Raw genomic sequence first — 18,832 nt, forward strand, 5'->3', positions numbered from 1 at the left:
AGACAAGAATACTAGCCTGAGTTCTGTTTCCCTCTCCAGGAGACCTTTCTAACCCAGGGACCAAATTTGTGTCCTCTGCGTTGGCAGGACAATTCTTTACCACTGAGCAGCCACCAGGGAAGACCAAAGCAACTACACTGCAATACAAGTTATTTAATAAAAAAATAAATAAGATATATATCATAAATCCTATACACTAACAACAATAAAAACTGTATAGAGGGATTTCCCTGGTGGTCCAGTGGTTAAGACTCCAGGATTCCACTGCAGGCCTGGGTCCCATCCCTGGTCATGGAACTAGTGAACCCCCATGCCACAAAGGGGGACCAAAAAAAACCCAAACAACAACAACAAAAAAAAGAGTAGGCACCCTGAGAGGTTGAGGGTTCAACTTGCATTGTAATCAAGCTGCCAAATCAGCCAATGGCCGGATGAGGCTCTGTGTTTGATTTCCAGCAATTTCAGCCCTGCAGCTTTAGGAGAAAGGGGTCAAGAAACTCGCAAGTCACTTAGGCAGCACTTGGGCTGAAAGTTTGAATTCTTGATCTCATCTTTTTTATTTCACCATTTTGTGTGCTGATGTCAGGAGCAACAAACCAAGGTCATCGTATTCCTTGAGTGAGTGAGTGAGTGAGTGAAGTCGCTTAGTCGTGTCCAACTCTTTGCAACCCCGTGGACTGTAGCCTACCAGGCTCCTCCCTCCATGGGATTCTCCAGGCAATCCAGGGGATCTTCCTGACCCAGGGATCAAACCCGGGTCTCCCGCATTCCAGGCATGCGCTTTAACCTCTGAGCCCTCCTTAGTTTCCCCCAAAACATTCAAAATTATCATCTACAGAGCCACACAACACCCTGTTTGTTATAAGTGATTGATTAGGCATGTCTAACAGATATTTTGCCTGATCCTAAAACAGTTCACACCATGGACTATCAGTGGTCTGTTTATGACTGGGAAGTCAGTAGAGTCTTTTTTGGGCCACACCATGCTGCTTGTGGGATCTTATTTCCCTGACCAGGGGTTGAACCCATGCCCCCTGCAGTGGAAGCATGGAGCCCTAACTCAGGCAGGAGATAGGTTCCAGGTTAGATATTTATAACTGGCTTTCTGTTTGGATTTCATGGGGTATGAAGAAGTAGGCTTCAGGCTGGATATTTAGAACTGTTAGGTTTTCTGAGACAAGAGATAGATGGACTCCAGTTAAGCATTTACCATCAGCCTCCTGTTTGCTCTCTAGAACGGAAATAACAGGATTAATAGAAAGTCTTGGTCTTTTGTAAATACCTTGAGAAAACAGTGATGCAATAGTCAAGGTAATAATCAAGGCAAGGACAAAGAGGGGAAAAACCCTGTTTGAGTAAAGGATTAAGGGATTTCTCCTCCCTCAATTTTTGGGACAAGGGAGATACTCCAGGTGTGCAAAAGGGCTCCTTATGGGTCAAAAGTCAGGGATAACAGCAGGCCATAATGAGTCTTGCTCCTCCTAGAAGCCTTCACTTGCGATCTGTATTGGTTGAGAGGTGCATGCACTCCCAGAGGAGGATCCCAAGGTAGGTCACATGTAGGAAAATAAACCAGATAACTGGCAAAAGATAAACAAAACCCCTGAAGAACTGACTTATATAAATGACGTCACCACCTCTTTACCGCAGTCCTCCTCGCTAAGGGGGACACCCACACGCTTTCTCTCTGGGTGTGCATCTCTGCCTTGCTTCTGTCTTAATCAAACAAACTTTCTCACTGTGTGCTTTCCCACTTGTTGTGCTGTGTCTCTAACAATAAACTTTGCACCCACATTTATAGTTTTTGCCTCTGTTAAACGGATTTTTCACTGGGGGCAAAAACCCAGGGAAAAATTGCTGCTAGAGTCTAGACTTTGCTGTCTGATGGCTAGGATTCCAGGTTCTCATCCAGGCTACTTCAATTCCTGGGCAGGGAATTAAGATCTCGCTTCCTGCTGGCACCCTCTGCTGCCTCCTTGAGATCATAAGGACTGGACCTTAGTCTCCTTTTAAATGTATATTCAAACCACTGAGGCTTGGAGACATTAGACTGCCAGCCAATGTCCTGTACTTTCCATCTGAGAAATGAACAGCATGCTCTCAGGCTGGGGAATGATGAAGCCCCGTCCAGGTGAAGTTGATTCTTATCAGGTTGAAGAGACGTTGGGGTCACCGGTTATATAAGAAGCAGATCAATGTTGGTCAGCCACAGGAGAGCAAGCTACCATGGCCCTGTGTTTGGGAATCTTTGTGATTTGGGTTGGCGTGTCTATGTTTCTACAACTGGACCCTGTCATTGGAGGTGAGAGAGGGGAGACAGGCTAGAAGTGGTGCGAAAGACCCTGCCCCAGATGTGGATTGATGTGCAAAAGTCATAATAACAATAATCTTTTTGTTGTTCAGTCGCTAAGTGGTTTCCCACTCTTTGCAACCCCATGGACTGCAGCTCGCCAGGCCTCCCTGTCCCTCAATGTCTCCTAGAGTTTGCCCAAGTTGATGTCTGCTGAATCAGTGATGCTATCCAACCATCTTATCCTCTGCCGTCCTCCTCTCTTTTTGCCTTCAATCCTTCTCAGCATCAGGGCCTTTTCCAAAGAGTCAGCTGTTCACATCAGGTGGCCATGGTGATGGCAAATACATCTACCGTTTCTTAAATATGCCAGAAGGGTCAGATGCTATGAAGGGCTTCACATTTTATTTGATTTTCCAGCAACTCTCTGAAACCCAGGTGAGTTTGCCAGCAGAGCCAAAAGCCTTTCTGAGAGCTATCTCACCCCTGAATCTCCATGGCACTGTCCCAGACATGGGCAACCTAGACCAGAGTTGGTTACATTGTTCAGATGAAGAGTTTTTGATGTTTGAAGAGTTCACTGTTTGAAATATTGAGTTTGGTCTGTGTTTTCCCTTAACGTCGTATGAAATAAGAGGGACAGTGTGGGCTCAGGGCATAGCCTATGAACAGCGTGACACAGCTGAGTCTGACCTTGTGGTTGATTTCATGTATGTCCGTAGCTAAGCAATAAGAGCAGGTCAGCGTCTTCCTCACCTGTTCTGTTAGCCCTCTAGTCACTGAGTATATCTGTTCAGAGTAAACAAGGACTTCAAAACATAAAACAAAATAAAAGTTAGAGATGCAGGGCAGGTCCTACCACAGAAGGTATTCTGGTTGTGGCCTGCTTTGTTCTATTTTGGTTGTTGCTCTTTTTCTGTTATCTTGTTTTTGTTTTTTATTTTTAATTGGAGGATAATTGCTTTCCCATGTTGTGTTGGCTTCTGCCATACCACAATGTGAATCATCCATAAATATGTATATATATACATATGTATATATAAATATGTATATATTATATATACATATGGGATATATACATCTCCTCCTGTTTGAATCTCCTTCCCACCCCACCCCTCATCCTACCCCTCTATGTTGATAACACAGAGTGCTCCACTGGGCTCCCTGTGTTATAACAGCAGCTTCCCACTAGCTATCTATTTTACACAGGGTGGTGTGTATGTATCGAAGGTATCCTCTCAATTCGTCCCACCTAAGCCTAACCCTGCTTTGTTCCTGCTCCTCCTCCGTCCGTCTCCTCTGCTCCTGCTTTTCTTCCAGATGAGCAGCTGTCTGAGGACTACTTCATTCTTCCTAAAGAAATGGAAGACATTGCTTCTGGTGCAGAAACCAAAGGTAATCAACAACAGAAGAGAACGACGACAAACCACAGTCCAGTGCAACAAATTCACGTGTGCGGCAGGGTAACTGTGATGGGGATTCTCCAGGGGTACTTCACAGGCAGGAGCTCATAGCACCCTCTCAGTCACGGGAGGGGGCCTCTGTGCACATCCCCCAAGGGGGCATCCCCAGGCAGCATGAGGGTTGAGGCATCTGTAGATAATGTGGCAGGAATCTGAACCCAGGGTCCGGGCTTCAGAGCTGGCGTCACTAAAGTTCTACAGTAGAAACTGCCCGATCTCACATCTGTACACCTGTCCTCACAATTTATATGTTTTTAACACGCCAGCTGGTCATTCTTTACATCTAGTTCTTTGTATCTATAAATGGGCATATCTTTTTAAATAAAATTTTTTCACTGTCAAAAAAAGTTAATAAAGCAAACACTGCCCAAAGTTAGAGAACCCTTCCTAATCCCTGAAGGAGGGACCACATTGTACTGACCTTGACATCTCTGATGCTTAGCACGGAGCTCTGTATCTGGGAGGCTGAAACAGAGACTTTACCAGAATTACCACGAGATCACGAAACCCTAAGAGACAAAGAACCGAACACTGTTTTTCTTCTTTCAGATATGAAATGTGTTTTCCCGTTCACCTATAAGGGCATAAAGTTTTTCAGCTGCACATCCCGTGATTCCATATTCCTTTGGTGTTCTCTCAGTGCAGACTACACAGGGAGATGGAAATACTGTACTAAGACAGGTAAGCGTGCAGACTGTCCTCATAGGAGGAGCCCACGGCTTCCCAGGTGAAGGGGGACGGTCAAAACTGTCTCCTAGATGGAAAGTTCAGACACCTTCTGACCCAGCCCCAGGTGTTCCATTCACATCCCTTCCTCTCTTTCTCTCTCGTTGGCTGCTCTGGGTCTTCATTACTGCACAAGGGCTTTCTCTAGTTGCAGCGAGTGGGGTCTACTCTACGTTGGTGTGTGGGCTTCTCGGTGCAATGGCTTCTCCTGTTGAGGAGCACAGGCTAAAGGGGTGCTGGCTTCATTAGGTGCATCCGGTTGGCTCAGTAGTTGAGATGCCCAAGCTTGATTGCCCCTCTGCCTATGGGATCTTTCAGACCAAGGATCGAGCTGATGGTCCTTGCATTGCAAGGCATCCTTAACCATTGACCACCAGGGAAACCTCCCTTTCTCTTGATGAGACTAAAAATGACCCTCCCACAATTAATGTTTTCACCCATTCCTTCTGTTTTTCAGACTATGCTAAATGTGTCTTTCCCTTTATCTATGGAAACAAGTCTATCAGACTTGCACAAAAACTGGGAGTGTTACTAAAAGGTCTTGGTGCTCACTCTCTCCAAACTTCGATGAGGATAGAGCTTGGAAGTATTGCTAGCAATAATAATAATAATAAGGTAAGAATGCCCAGGGAGGATGGGAAGAGACAGGGGTGAGCAGGGAAGAGACAGAGCCGTATAAAGAGGTGGAGTCAGATGTCCAGTGAGGAGGGAGGAGGCAGGTGTAGAGAGGGGATGAGGAAGAAAGATGCAGAAGGAAGAAGGAGGAGCAGAGTTTCACGAGGAGAAACACGAAGAGAGGATGAAGAGGAGAACAGGGACAAAAGATGGAAACAGAGGGAGAGACAAAAGCAAACTGCAAACAATGGAGAGAGGAGAGTCCCAGAGGGAAGGAGAAAGAGAGTTTGCAGGATGACAAATGGAAGGAGGAGGATCTGGGGAGGATCAGTGCCAAGACAAGGTGGAAGAGAAGGTGAGAGGGGGGCGGAGAGAGGACAACAGAGTCTTTGGAGCAGGCATGAGACAGTAGGAGCTGAGATGGGATGAGCAGAGAGCAAAGGAGAAACAGACCTTTGCCTTCTGTGGGACTGGCTGAGAAACAAAACTAGACTCATTACCACTGACCCCGGGACCATGCTGTTACTGTCCAGCACATCCACCCATGGCCATGGGTGCAACCCAGACTTTGAAACATCGGTGAAGAAAATTAAGAACTCTCAAGCATGAAGGTGATGCTCTGATGACAGAAGTGAAATATGTTCCCTGAATCACCACCATGTTCCCCCTATGCGTGGTTCCAATCAATAAACACTTTCTCTGCAGGTGTGGTCTTTGTCCCACAAAGAAACCTGTGTATCAGATGGGAGGGTCTCAGTGTGCTCAGGTTAACCAGACAGGATCTTCTCATCTTCCTTTCCCTTCTTCAGGGTCCCAGTGGAACATCAGTATATATCACAATTGTCCCCCCTGGGGGCTTGATTGACAGGTGAAGACCCATTGGTAAGATTTGAGGTCGGGTGGGAGAAGGATCCCATATAGGGTATAGAGGGCTGGTCCTTGTCATAAAGATTTTCCAGACTTAGCTGAAATGTTATTCCTTCCTGGAGCTATTCTCTGATACCCCTGTATAAGGAGTCCCCATCATGTCTTCCCAGTTCATCTTTTCTCTCCTCACAATTCAACTGCCCATCTTCCACGGGGGACTGGAATTTGGAGGAGGGTCAGGATGGACTGTGTTCATCGTGGGTGGCCTCACTCCTAAGTGCAGAACCTGACATACCTTTGGTATTGATCAAAAGGGCCACTTTCCTTTTTAAAACATACAGGAATTTTAAACGAATATTATTTCCATCACTAACTGGGTCTGGCTGAAAGATGGTTAAATTCACAAGTGTCAGAAACAATGAAGGGTCTGAAAGGGCCTAGTCACAAAATTTTATCCTATTCAAAAGCACCCAGTGCCTATCTAAGGAATCAGGAGACCTAGTGATGGACTTCCGGTCACCATCCAGGGAAGAGGTACACAGACTTTTAATCACTGTGCAGGAAGGCTGTGTTGATAGAATATTTGTCCTCTGTGATTTAAGGCCAGAAACTTGGAGCCTCACTGCAGCATGCCAGGCTTCCCTGTCCTTCACTGTCTCCCGAGTTTGCTCAAACTCATGTCCATTGAGTCAGTGACGCCATCCAACTATCTCATCCTCTGTCTCCCTCTTCTCTTCCTGCCCTTAATCTTATCCAGCACCAGCGTCTTTTCCAATGAGTTGGCTCTTCCCATCAAGTGGCCAAAGTATTGGAGCTTCAGCTTCAGCGTCAGGGTACTTGGATTCAATTCCTGGTCAAGGAGATAAGATCCCACATGTTGATGGGCAGCTAAGCCTGTGCACCACAACTAAAAGACCTGAAGCAGCCAAATAAATAAACAAAAAGAAAAAATACATATGCTTAAAAAGAAATACAAAACAAGAATATAAGAAAGTTCCTTGGGTGCTCACACTGGGTACCCATAGTCTGGACTATTGATTAGTCAGCAGGAGAGGTGGACAATGAGTTCTTCCCTTTTACAGATTGAATGTTCTTGATACTAATCAGAAAGTCCTAGACATCTCCCAGGGATTCATCTATATGCATATTACCCCCCTGCATCAACTTCATGAATTTTCATAACTGGATTTTTCCTTCAAACCCAGAGAAGCAGGGGACACCTCCACCTCTTGTTACTACAAAGCCTGCTTTGTAGTAATAATAAGCCTGCAGCCCCTGCTTATTCACTCTGCACCGAAGTGCAAACCCTGGGTGGCCCCATGTGATGTGCAATGTCCTCCCCCCCAGACTGTGAATACATGTGGCTCATACACTGCTGTCAACCTCATCTGTGCAGTGTCGGGTGTTATGTATTGGGTTCTTTTTTAATATTTAAGGTGGGCTGGATAGAGGATGATCGGAAGAGCATGGCTGTTTCTCTTGATCCTCCCAGTACTACCGAATGCTAAGGGGTAGAGGCAATGGTCCACTTCTTGGGCAGCCTGCCTACCTCCATCCTCCTCCTAATACTGGGAATCTACACGTCCATCGAGTCAGTGATGCCATCCAGCCATCTCATCCTCTGTCGTCCCCTTCTCCTCCTGCCCCCAATCCCTCCCAGCATCAGAGTCTTTTCCAGTGAGTCAACTCTTCGAATCAGGTGGCCAAAGGACTGGAGTTTCAGCTTTAGCATCAGTCCTTCCAAAGAACACCCAGGGTTGATCTCCTTCAGAATGGACTGGTTGGATGTCCTTGCAGTCCAAGGGACTCTCAAGAGTCTTCTCCAACACCACAGTTGAAAAGCATCAATTCTTCGGCGCTCAGCTTGCTTCACAGTCCAACTCTCACATCCATACATGACCACTGGAAAAACCATAGCCTTGACTAGACGGACCTTTGTTGGCAAAGTAATGTCTCTGCTTTCGAATATGCTATCTAGGTTGGTCATAGCTTTTCTTCCAAGGAGTAGGGTCGCAAAGAGTTGGACACGACTGAGCGATGAGGTTCTATGTTTGATTTCCAGATTTCAGCCATGCAGCTCTAGGAGAAAGGCGTCAAGAAACTCTCAAGTCATTTAGGCAGCACTTGGGCTGAAAGTTTGAATTCCTGAGCTCACCTTCTTCTTTCACCATTTAGTACGGTGACATTAGGAGCAACCAATCAAGTCATTATGTTTCTTAGTTTCCCTCAAAAAATATCCAAAAGTATCATCTACAGAGTCACACGGCACTCTGCTTGCTTTAACTGGTTGATTAGGCATACCTAACCTCATGCGAAGAGTTGACTCATTGGAAAAGACCCTGATGCTGGGAGGGACTGGGGGCAGGAGGAGAAGGGGACAACAAAGGATGATATGGCTGGATGGCATCACTGACTCGATGGATGTGAGTCTGCGTGAACTCCAGGAGTTGGTGATGGACAGGGAGGCCTGGCGTGCTGCGATTCATGGGGTCACAAAGAGTCGGGCACGACTGAGTGACTGAACTGAACTGAACTGAACAAATATTTTACCTGACTCTAAAACAGTTCACACCATGTACTATCAGTCGTCTCTACAACTGGGAAGTCAGTAGCGTGTTTGTCTCTTTTTTTGGCCATTCCGTGTGGCTGGCAGGATCTTAACTTCCTGAGCAGGGATTGAACCCATGTCCCCTGCAGCGGAAGCATGGAGCCTTAACTCAGGCAGGAGATCAATGAGTTCCAGGTTAGATATTTACAACTAGCCTCCTGTTTGCATTTCATGGGATATGAAGAAGTGGGCTTCAGGCTGGATACTTAGAACTGATAGCATTTTCTGAGACAGGAGACAGATGAGCTCCAGTTAAGGCACTTACCATCAACTGCCTTTTGCCCTCAGGAATAGAAGTAACAATAGAAACAAGGTTAATAGCCAGCCTTTGTCTCTTGTAAACACCTTAAGATTCATGGCAATTGTCAAGGTAATAATCAAGGCAAGGACAAAGACAGGAAAAACCCTATTTGAGTAAAGGATTAAGGGATCTCCACACTCCCAACCCTCCACTTTTGGGAACAAGTGAGCCACTCCATGTGCACAGAAAGGCTCCTTGTGGGTCAAAAGTGGGGAGATAACAGGAGGCCATAATGAGTCTTGCTCCTCCCAGAAGCCTTCACTTGAGATCCATCCTGGCTGAGGGGGTGCATGAGCACCCAGGGGAGGGCCCCAGGGTAGGTTAGGTGTAGAAAAGGAAACCAGATAATTGGCTAAAGATAAACACACACCCTGAAGAATTCACTTATATAAATGACTTAGTCTCTTTGCTGCTCCTCTTCACTAAAGCAGACACCCACACCCTTTCTCTCTGGTTGTGTGTCTCTGCCTTGCTTCTATCTTAACTAAACTGTTTTTCCGTGTGCTCTCCCACTTGTTGTGCTGTGTCTCTAACAATAAACTTTGTACTTGCATTCAAAGTTTTTGCCTCCGTGACAAATGCATTTTTCCCTGGGAGCAAAGATCCAGGGAAAAATTGCTTCTAGAGTCTAGCCTTTGCTGGCAGATGGCTAGGATTCCTGGTTCTCATCCAGGCTCCCCAGGTTCAAGTCCTGGGCAGGGAATTAAGACCTCGCTTCCTGCTATCGCTCACTGCTGCCTCGTTAAATTCATAACCACTGGACCTAGGTCTCCTTTTAAATGCCTTTCAAACCACTGAGGCTTGGAGACATTAAACTGCCAGCCAATGTCCTGTAGTTTCCATCTGAGAGATAAACTTGAACTTCATGCTCTCAGGCTGGGGAATGATCAAGCATCATCCAGGTGAGCTTGATTCTTATCAGGTTGAAGGATGTTGAGGTCACCGATTACAAAAGGAGCAGATGGATGCTGGTCAGTCTCAGGAGAGCAAGCTGCCATGGCACTGCAGTTGGGGCTCTTTCTGATTTGGGCTGGCGTGTCTGTGTTTCTACAACTGGACCCTGTGAATGGAGGTGAGAGAAGGGAGATGGGCTAGAATTGGTGAGAGAGAGCCTGCCCCAGACGTGGATTGATGTGTAAAAGTTATGATAATAATAATAGTGGTTACAAATATGTCTCGCATTTCTTGAGTATATCCCAAGGGCAAGACACTATGAAGAGTTTCACATTTTATTAATTTTCCACCAACTCCGTGACACTGAAACCCAGGTGAGTTTCACAGTAAAGCCAAAGGCCTTTTTGGGAGCTGCCTCATTCCTAAATCTCCATTGCACTGTCCCAGGCATGGGCAACCTACACCAGGGTTGGTTATCTTGTCCAAATGAGTATTTCTATCTTTGTAGAGCTAACTGTTTGAAATACTGGGTTGGCCAAAAAGTCCATTCAGACTTTTTCTGTAATGTCATGGGAAACAAGGACAGTGTGGTCTCCAGGCTGGTCCTGTGCATTGTCTGCTACAGCAGTGTCTGTGCTTCGTAGCTGAATCCATGTGGGTCCATAGGCAAGCAGTGAGAACAGGTCAGTCTCTCCCTCACCTGTTCTCTTAGCCTTCTAGTCAGCAAGTTTATCTGTTCAGGGTGAACAAGCACTTCAAAATATACAAGAAGATAAAAGTTAGAGATGCAGGGCAGGTCCCACTACAGATGATATTCCGGTTGTGGCCCTGCTTCGTTCTTTTTTGGTTGTTGTTATTTTTCTGTTATCATGGTTTTGGTTTTTTATTTTTAATTGAAGGATAATTGCTTTACAGTGCTTTGTTGGTTTCTGTCATACAACGTCTCCAGTCAGCCATAGGTGCATATATAGATAGATAGATAGATGTGTGTGTGTGTGTGTTTGGTTGCTCAGTCATGTCCAGCTCTTTGTGACCCCATGGACAGTAGCCCACCAGGCTCCTCTGTCCATGGGGATTCTCCAGGCAAGAATACTGGAGTGGGTTACCTGGCCCTCCTGCAGGGGATCTTCCCAACCCAGGAATTGATCCCAGGTCTCCCGCATTGCAGGCAGATTCTTTACCATCTTAGCCAGGAGGGAAGCCCATGTATATGTGTGTGTGCGCATATATACATATATATTTATACATGCATATAGGCATCCATTGGGGTTAGTGGTAAAGGAATCCGATTGCCTATGCAGGAGGTCCAGGAGACACTGGTTCGATCCCTGGGTTGGGAAGATCCCCTGGAAGGGGAGATGGCAACCCACTCCAGTATTCTTGCCTGGAGAATCCCACGGGTTTAGGAGTCTGGCGGGCTACAGTCCACGGGATTGCAAAGGGTTGGATGTGACTCAGCAGGCACACACACTTACGTATGCGCGCATATATATATATATATATATATTCCCTCCCTCTTGAGCCTCCCTCCCACCCCACCCACCATCCTATCCCTTTCGGTTGACAGCAGAGTGCTGGGAGGGGCTCCCTGCGTTGTGCAGCAGCTCCCCACTGGCTATCTATTTTACACACGGTGGTGTATATATGTCCACGCTACTCTCTCAATTTGTCCCACCAAACCCTGACCCTGCTTTGTTCCTGCTCCTCCTCCAGCAGTCTCCTTTTCTCCTGCTTTTCTTCCAGATCAGGACAAAGGTGTTTCTACTGAACCTACCCAAGACGGTCCTGCTGAATTACCTGAAGGTAGTGTTCCTGGGGCAGATACCCAAGACAATCAACAAGGGGAGAGAATGACAACAAAAGAACAGTCCAGTGCAACAAGCTAACGTGTGTGGCAGGGGAACCGTGATGGGGATTCTCCAAAGATACACTACAAGCAGGAGCTAACGCTACCCTCAGTCGCACACATACTCCCAGGGGCATCCAAACCAGCATCGGGGGTGAACATCTTGTAAATGGTGGGATTGGACTCTGAACATAGGGCCCAGGCTTCAGAGCTGGTGTCAGGTGCTAAAGTAGAAACTCCCCCAAATTCATCTCAGTACACAAAACCTCCCAAATTATATCTTTTTAACATGTCGGCTAGTCACTCTTTACAGCTTCCCAGGTGGCGCTGCTGCTGCTGCTGCTGCTGCTGCTTAAGTCGCTTCAGTCATGTCCGACTCTGTGCGGCCCCATAGACGGCAGCCCACCAGGCTCCCCGTCCCTGGGATTCTCCAGGCAAGAACACTGGAGTGGGTTGCCATTTCCTTCTCCAGTGCATGAAAGTGAAAAGTCAAAGTGAAGTTGCTCAGTTGTGTCCAACTCTTAGCGACCCCATGGACTGCAGCCTACCAGGCTCCTCCATCCATGGGATTTTCCAGGCAAGAGTACTGGAGTGGGGTGCCATTGCCTTCTCCAAAGAACCTGCCTTCCAGGGCAGGAGACTTAAGAGACACAGGTTTGATCCTTGGGTGGGGAAGATCCCCTGGAGAAGGAAACAGCGACCCACTCCAGTATTCTTGCTTGGGAAATCCCATGGACAGAGGAGCCTGGCTGGTTACAGTCCATAGGGTCTCAAAGAGTCGGACACAACTGAAGCAACTTAGCAGTCACTGTTTATACCACTTTCTCTGTATCTGTAGACAGACACGACTGAGCAACTAAGCACAGAACAGCACATAGACAGGCTTATATTTCTAGATAAAATTTTCTTCACTGTCAAAAAATAAATAAATAAAGTAGAAACTGTCCAAAGTTAGAGAAGCCTTCCCAGTCCCTGAGGGAGGGACCACGCCACACTGACCTTGGCATCCCCAATGCTTGGGAGGGGCTCTGTACACAGCAGGTTTGGGGCTGATGGGCAGGCTTGGATGGAGATTTTGCCAGAGTTACCACAGACGTCATGAAGCCCTAAGTGCGAAAGAAGGGAACAATGCCTTTCTTCTTTCAGACGAAGAATGTGTTTTCCCATTCGTCTATAGAAACAGAAAGCATTTTGACTGCACAGTGCATGGTTCCTTATTCCCGTGGTGTTCCCTCGATGCAGACTATGTAGGAAGATGGAAATACTGTGCTCAGAGAGGTAAGTGTGCAGCCTGTCCTCGTGTGAGAAGCACCTGGCTTCCCAGATGAAGGGGGAAAGTCCAAATTGCCTCCTACAGGGAAGCCTTGGACACGAGTATGAGCAAGCTCTGGGAGTTGGTGATGAACAGGGAAGCCTGGCATGCGGCAGTCCAAGGGGTCGCAAAGAGTCAGACACGACTGAGTGACTGAACTGAACTGAACTGACAGGGTAGTCTCAGGCGTCTCCTGATCCAGCCCCCTGTGTTCCATTCATGTCCCTTTCTCTCTCTCTCTCCATTTTTTTTTTTTTTTGGCGGCTCTGGGTCTTGTTGCTATGCCCAGTTCCTCTCTAGTTGCGGTGAGTGGGGTCTACTCTCCATTGGTGTGTGGGGTTCTCATTGCGGTGGCTTCTCTTGTTGGGGAGCACAGGTTTCTAGGAGTACAAGCTTCGGTAGTTGCAGGGTGTCAGCTCAGTAGTTGAGGTGCCTGGGCTTAACAGCTCCTCTGCCTGCTGGATCTTTCAGATCAGGGTTTGAACCCATGTCCTTTGCGTTGCAAGGCATTCTCTACCATGCACCACCAGGGAAGCCCCCTTTTCTCTTGATATGATTAAAAATAACCCTCCTGCAATTAATGTTTCACCCACTCCTTCTGTTTTTCAGACTATGCTAAATGTGTCTTCCCCTTTATCTATGGAGGCAAGAAATATGAGACTTGCACAAAAACTGGGAGTATGTGGATGTCTTGGTGCTCACTCTCTCCAAACTACGACAAGGATAGAGCTTGGAAGTATTGCTAGCCGTAAAAAGAGGTAAGAGTATCTGGGGAGGGTGGGAAGAGACAGGGGTGAGCAGGGAAGAGACAGAGCTGGATAAAGAGGTGGAGTCAGATGCCCACTGAGGAGAGAGGAGGCAGGTGGAGGGAGGGGATGAGGGAGAAAAACCCAGGAGGAAGAGTGAGGAGCAGAGTTTCACGAGGAGAAGCTTGCAGAGAGGATGAAGAGGAGAAAGGGGACAAAAGATGGAAACAGAGGGAGAGACAAAGGCGAACTGCAGACAATGGAGAGGAGAGTCCCAGAGTTTGCAGGATGACAAATGGAAGGAGGAGGATCTGGGGAGGATCACTGCCAAGACGAGGTGGAAGAGAAGGTGAGAGGGGCGGAGACAGGACAACATAATCTTGGAGCAGGATGAGACAGCAGGAATCGAGATAGAAAGAGCAGAGAGCAAAGGAGAAATAGCCCTTTGCCCTCCGTGGGACTGACTGAGAAACAAAACTGACTCGTTAACCTTGACCCCAAAGCTATGTTCAGTCACTGTCCAGTGCATCCACCCTTGGCCATGGATGCAATCCAGCCTTTGAAACCTCAGTGAAGAAAATCAAGAACTCTCAAGCATGAAGGTGATGCTCTGAATGACAGAGGTGAAATCCTTTCCCTACATCTCCACCATGTTCCCCCTATGCGTGGATCCAATCAATAAACCACTTTCTCAGCAGGGGTGGTCTTTCTTTTTTTTTCGTCCACAAAGAAACCTGATTGGGAGGGTCTCAACGTGCTCAGGTTAACCAGGCAGGATCTTCTTGTTTTCCTTTCCCTTCCTTGGGGTCCCAATGGAAAATCAATACACATCACAATTGTCCTTCCTGGGGGCTTGATTGACAGGTGAAGACCTGGTGGTAAGATCTGAGGTCGGGGGAGGAGGGTCCCAGAAGGTATGGAGGACTGCTCCTTGTCATAAAAGATTTGTCTTTTCCCAACTTAGCTGAAATGTTGTTATTCCTTCCTGGACCTGTTCTCTGACTCCATAGGATAAGCAATCTGGATCATGTCTTTTCTTTCCAGTTCATCCTTTCTTTCCTTAAAATTAAACTGCCTGCCTTCCACGGTGGGGCAGTAATTTGGAGAAGGGCCAGGATGGACTGTGTTTTCCCTGACCTCAGTACTAGTACAGAATCTGACACATCCTTGGTATTTATCAACAGGACCACTCTCCTTTTTAAAACAAACAGGAATTTTAGACAAACGTTTCCGTCACTAACTGGGCCTGATTGAAAGAAGGTTAAATTTACGTGTGTTAGAAATAATGAAGGGCCTGAAAGGTCCTGATCACTCAATTTTATCCTGGTTAAAAACACCCAGTGCCTAAGGAATCCACGAGACCTAGTGACTGACTTCCGTTCACCATCCAGGGAAGAGGTACACAGGTGTTTAATCACTGCGCAGGAAGGCCGTGTTGATAGAATATTTGTCCTCTGTGATTTAAGGCCAGAGACGCAGAGCCTCACTTGAAACCAGGACATAAAATAAATAATTTTAAACTTAAAACATAAAAAGTATTTTAATTAAAAAGACTTCCATTAAAAACAAATAAAAGGAAACCAGGGGCTTCCCTGGTGGCTCAGTGGTGAAGAACCTGCCTGCCAATACAGGAGACACTGGTTCCATCTCTGGTGTAGGAAGATCCCACACCTTACAGAGCAGCTAAGCCCGAGCGTCACAAATATTGAGCCTGGGCTCTAGAGCCCCAGAGCTGCAACTCCTGAGCCCACACACCAAAACTACTGAAGCCCGTGGGGCCCAGAGCCCGTACACTGCAACAAGAGAAACCACAACGATGAGAAAGAAGCCTGGGCACCGCACCTAGGGAGTAGCTCCTGCTCGCCACAACTAGAGAAAAGTCGACACAGCAACAAAGACCCAGCGCAGCCAAAACCAGCCAATAGATATTAAAAATTTAGAAAAGGAAACTGGGACGTTGTAAGAGCTATGCAGTTAATGGGAATCAGAAGATGTTCCCTTCTGGTCCCAGAGAAACAGCAAAGAAGGCTCCTTTTTTGACTCTCCAAGTAGATTTTAAGGAAATATTGCGCTTGGGGAACATCCATTCTCATACCCTTCACAGACTTGTTCATGGCACTGAATTTACACAAGTGAAAAAGGGCCCAATTATACACACACGTAGCATATACACAAACATGCACACACACACACACATGCATTCCTAGCTGAGGAGTAACGACAAGTCTACAGCATTGGCAGAAAAAAAAGATTTAAAACCAATCTCTAAGGGAATTTCCTGCCAATCCAGTGGTTAGGACTAGGTGCTTTCACTGCCAGGGCCGGGTTCAATCCCTGGTGGGGAAACTAAGATGTTACATGCTGTGTGCTGCAGCCAAGACATAAATTAAAAAAATTAAAATAAAACCCATCTTGACACTTTTACCAAAAACAAACCAAAAATTCAGCACATCTCAGATGTGTCTGAAATATTAGGTATCACCAGCTATGACAAGGAAAAGTAGAGAATAAGTTATAAAAAAAAAAAATGAACGTTATTATTAGTCTTTATTTTTTAGATCAAGGAACTCTATCTAATTGAAAGTCCAGAATTAATCCTTCCCATTTGCAACTGATCTTCAATAACCTATCAAGATAGTTCAATGTGGGACTTCCCTGGCGTTCCAGTGGTTAAGACTCCACACTTCTAATGCAGGGGGTGGGAGTTCAAACCCTGGTCAAGGAACTAAGATCCCACATGCTGCCATGCACGGCCAAGGAAAAAAAGGTAGTTCAACGTGTCAGGAATAATATAATCTTTGCAACAAGTGGTGCTGAGACAAGCATATTCGTATGCAAAATAAGTAAGCTGGATACCTTCTTCACACCATGCACAAAAGTTAAGCCAAAATGAGCCATAGATTTCATTTTTAAAGGTGAAACTATAAAATTCTTAGAAAATTTAAGAGTAAACCTTTAAGACCTTTGGTTAAGAAATGAGTTCTTATATGTAACACTAAAAGGACGAACGACAAAAGAAAATGTTTGTAAATTGGACTTTATAAAATTAAATTGTTTATGCTTTAGTTTTCATAAAACTGAAAAGAAAACTGCCAGAACAGGAAGAAAGTATTTGCAGGTCAGGTGTCCGATAAGGAACTTGTACTAGAGCATGTAGAGAACATTTACACCTCAATAATAAAGTGAAAAATAACCCAATTTAAAATTAAGCTACGAGACTGATGCTCCCCTGGTGGCTCAGATGGTAAAGAACCCGCCTGCAATGCAGGAGACCTGGGTTCGATCCCTGGGTCAGGAAGATTCCCTGGAGAAGGGCATGGCAACCCACTTCAGCATTCTTGCCTGGAGAATCCCATGGACACAGAAGCCTTGTGTGCTACAGTCCATGGGATCCCAAAGAGTAGGACACGACTGGGTGACTAACTCTTTCTTTCTTTTCTTTCTAAGAGATTGACTAGATACTTCACCAAAGAATATGTTCAAATGGCCAATGCTGCTGCTGCTAAGTCACTTCAGTCGTGTCCGACTCCGTGCAACCCCACAGACGGCAGCCCACCAGGCTCCCCCATCCCTGGGATTCCCCAGGCATGAACACTGGAGTGGGTTGCCATTTCCTTCTCCAATGCATGAAAGTGAAAAGTCAAAGTGAAGTCGCTCAGTCATATCCAACTCTTAGCGACCCCATGAACTGCAGCCTACCAGGTTCCTCCGTCCATAGGATTTTCCAGGCAAGAGTACTGGAGTGGGGTGCCATTGCCTTCTCCGTCAAACGGCCAATAGGCACGTGAAAAAATGTTCAGTATCATTAGACATAAAGAAAATTTCAGTGATATCCCTCTTCATTCCAACAGGAAGGCCAACGATGGATACTTGCAGCCCAGTGTTCACAGCAGCATTACTTACAGTGGCCAAGACACAGAAGCAACTTAAATGTCCATCAGATGAATGGGTAAAAAAGATGTGGGATGTATATACAATAGAATGGTACTCGGGCATTTTTATGAAATGTTGTTTGCAACAACATGATTGGACTTGGAGGGTATTACGGTAAGTTCTTTGGGTGCTTGTACTGGGTCCCCTAGTCTGGCCTGTTATCCAGTCAGCAGGAGAGGTGGACAATGAGTTCTTCCCTTTTACAGACTGAATGTTCTTGATACTAATCAGAAAGTCCCAGACATCTCCCAGGGATTCATCTATATGCATATTACCCCCCTGCATCAACTTCATGAATTTTCAAGACTGGATTTTTCCATCAAACCAAAGAACCAGGGGATACTGCCACCTCTTGTTACTACAAAGCCTGCCTCCTGCAGCCCCTGCTTATTCACTCTGCACCGAAGTGCAAACCCCACGTGATGTGCAATGTCCTCCTCCCCAAAACTGTGAATATATGTGGCTCATACACTGCCATCAATCTCATCTGCACAGTGTTGGGTGTTGTATAGTCAAAAGTGTTAGTCGTGTCCAACTCTTTGTGACCCCATGGACTGTAGTCCGCCAGGCTCCTCTGTCCGTGGGATTTCCCTGGCAATGAAGCAGGTAGCCATTCCCTTCTCCAGGGCATCTTCCCCACCCAGGGATCGAACCCAGGTCTCCCACATTGCAGGCAGATTCTTTACCTTTGAGTCAACAAGAAAGCCTTCGGTTTGTCCCTTTTAGAAAGATAGCTGCCTGGAAGCTGGACAGGAGACACGGAGGCAAGCTGGGAAGAAACTGCAGTACTTCAAGCAAGTGATCATGAAAGCTTAGAAGAACAGTGGCTTTCAAACTGTGGGTCACAACCCACGAGTGGGTCTTAAAATGGTTTTTATCAGTCACACTTGCACTTAGAAAAAATAGGCTCAAATGTAAAAGAAAATATTAAAGAGTCTTTTGAAATAGGTGGTGGGGTGGGGTGGCGGGGGAAGCAGCGCTCAGCGATCAGAACACAGATCTCCGCTATCTGGAGGGCAAGCAGGCAAATTGCTCCAGGAACACAGGAACAGCAGCCTGTCGCGTGAGTGGGGGTGGTGGATGAGTAGCTGCTACTGTGCAATCGACTGAAATGAACCACAATTTACATCAAGCCTTCCCGTGGAAGTTGTTAAGCCTGTCGACAGACGCTGGTGTGGTGAGAGCATGCGCAGTCGTGTCCACCTCTTAGCGACCCCTTGGACTGTAGCCC

The 18,832-nt window shown here is 46.4% G+C and overlaps 1 protein-coding gene and 1 pseudogene across 1 annotated transcript; both read left to right on the top strand.

Moving 5' to 3' along the window:
* Positions 1-2,211: 2,211 nt before the first annotated feature.
* Positions 2,212-5,078, top strand: LOC147353960 (seminal plasma protein A3-like; annotated as a pseudogene).
* A 4,734-nt stretch (positions 5,079-9,812) lies between these two features.
* On the top strand, positions 9,813-14,363 carry LOC147353961 (seminal plasma protein PDC-109). The gene is made up of 5 exons (XM_086352878.1): positions 9,813-9,942; positions 11,508-11,567; positions 12,757-12,888; positions 13,532-13,680; positions 14,172-14,363. The coding sequence occupies exons 1-4, from the start codon at positions 9,867-9,869 to the stop codon at positions 13,666-13,668; spliced, it is 405 nt and encodes a 134-aa protein (XP_086209004.1). The 5' UTR covers positions 9,813-9,866; the 3' UTR covers positions 13,669-13,680; positions 14,172-14,363.
* The last annotated feature ends 4,469 nt before the right edge of the window (positions 14,364-18,832 follow it).

Source organism: Bos grunniens, chromosome 18 (genome assembly GCF_055505025.1).
Source record: "Bos grunniens cultivar Pamir isolate PY7600 chromosome 18, Bosgru_T2T1.0, whole genome shotgun sequence".
NCBI classification, from domain to species: Eukaryota; Metazoa; Chordata; class Mammalia; order Artiodactyla; family Bovidae; genus Bos; species Bos grunniens.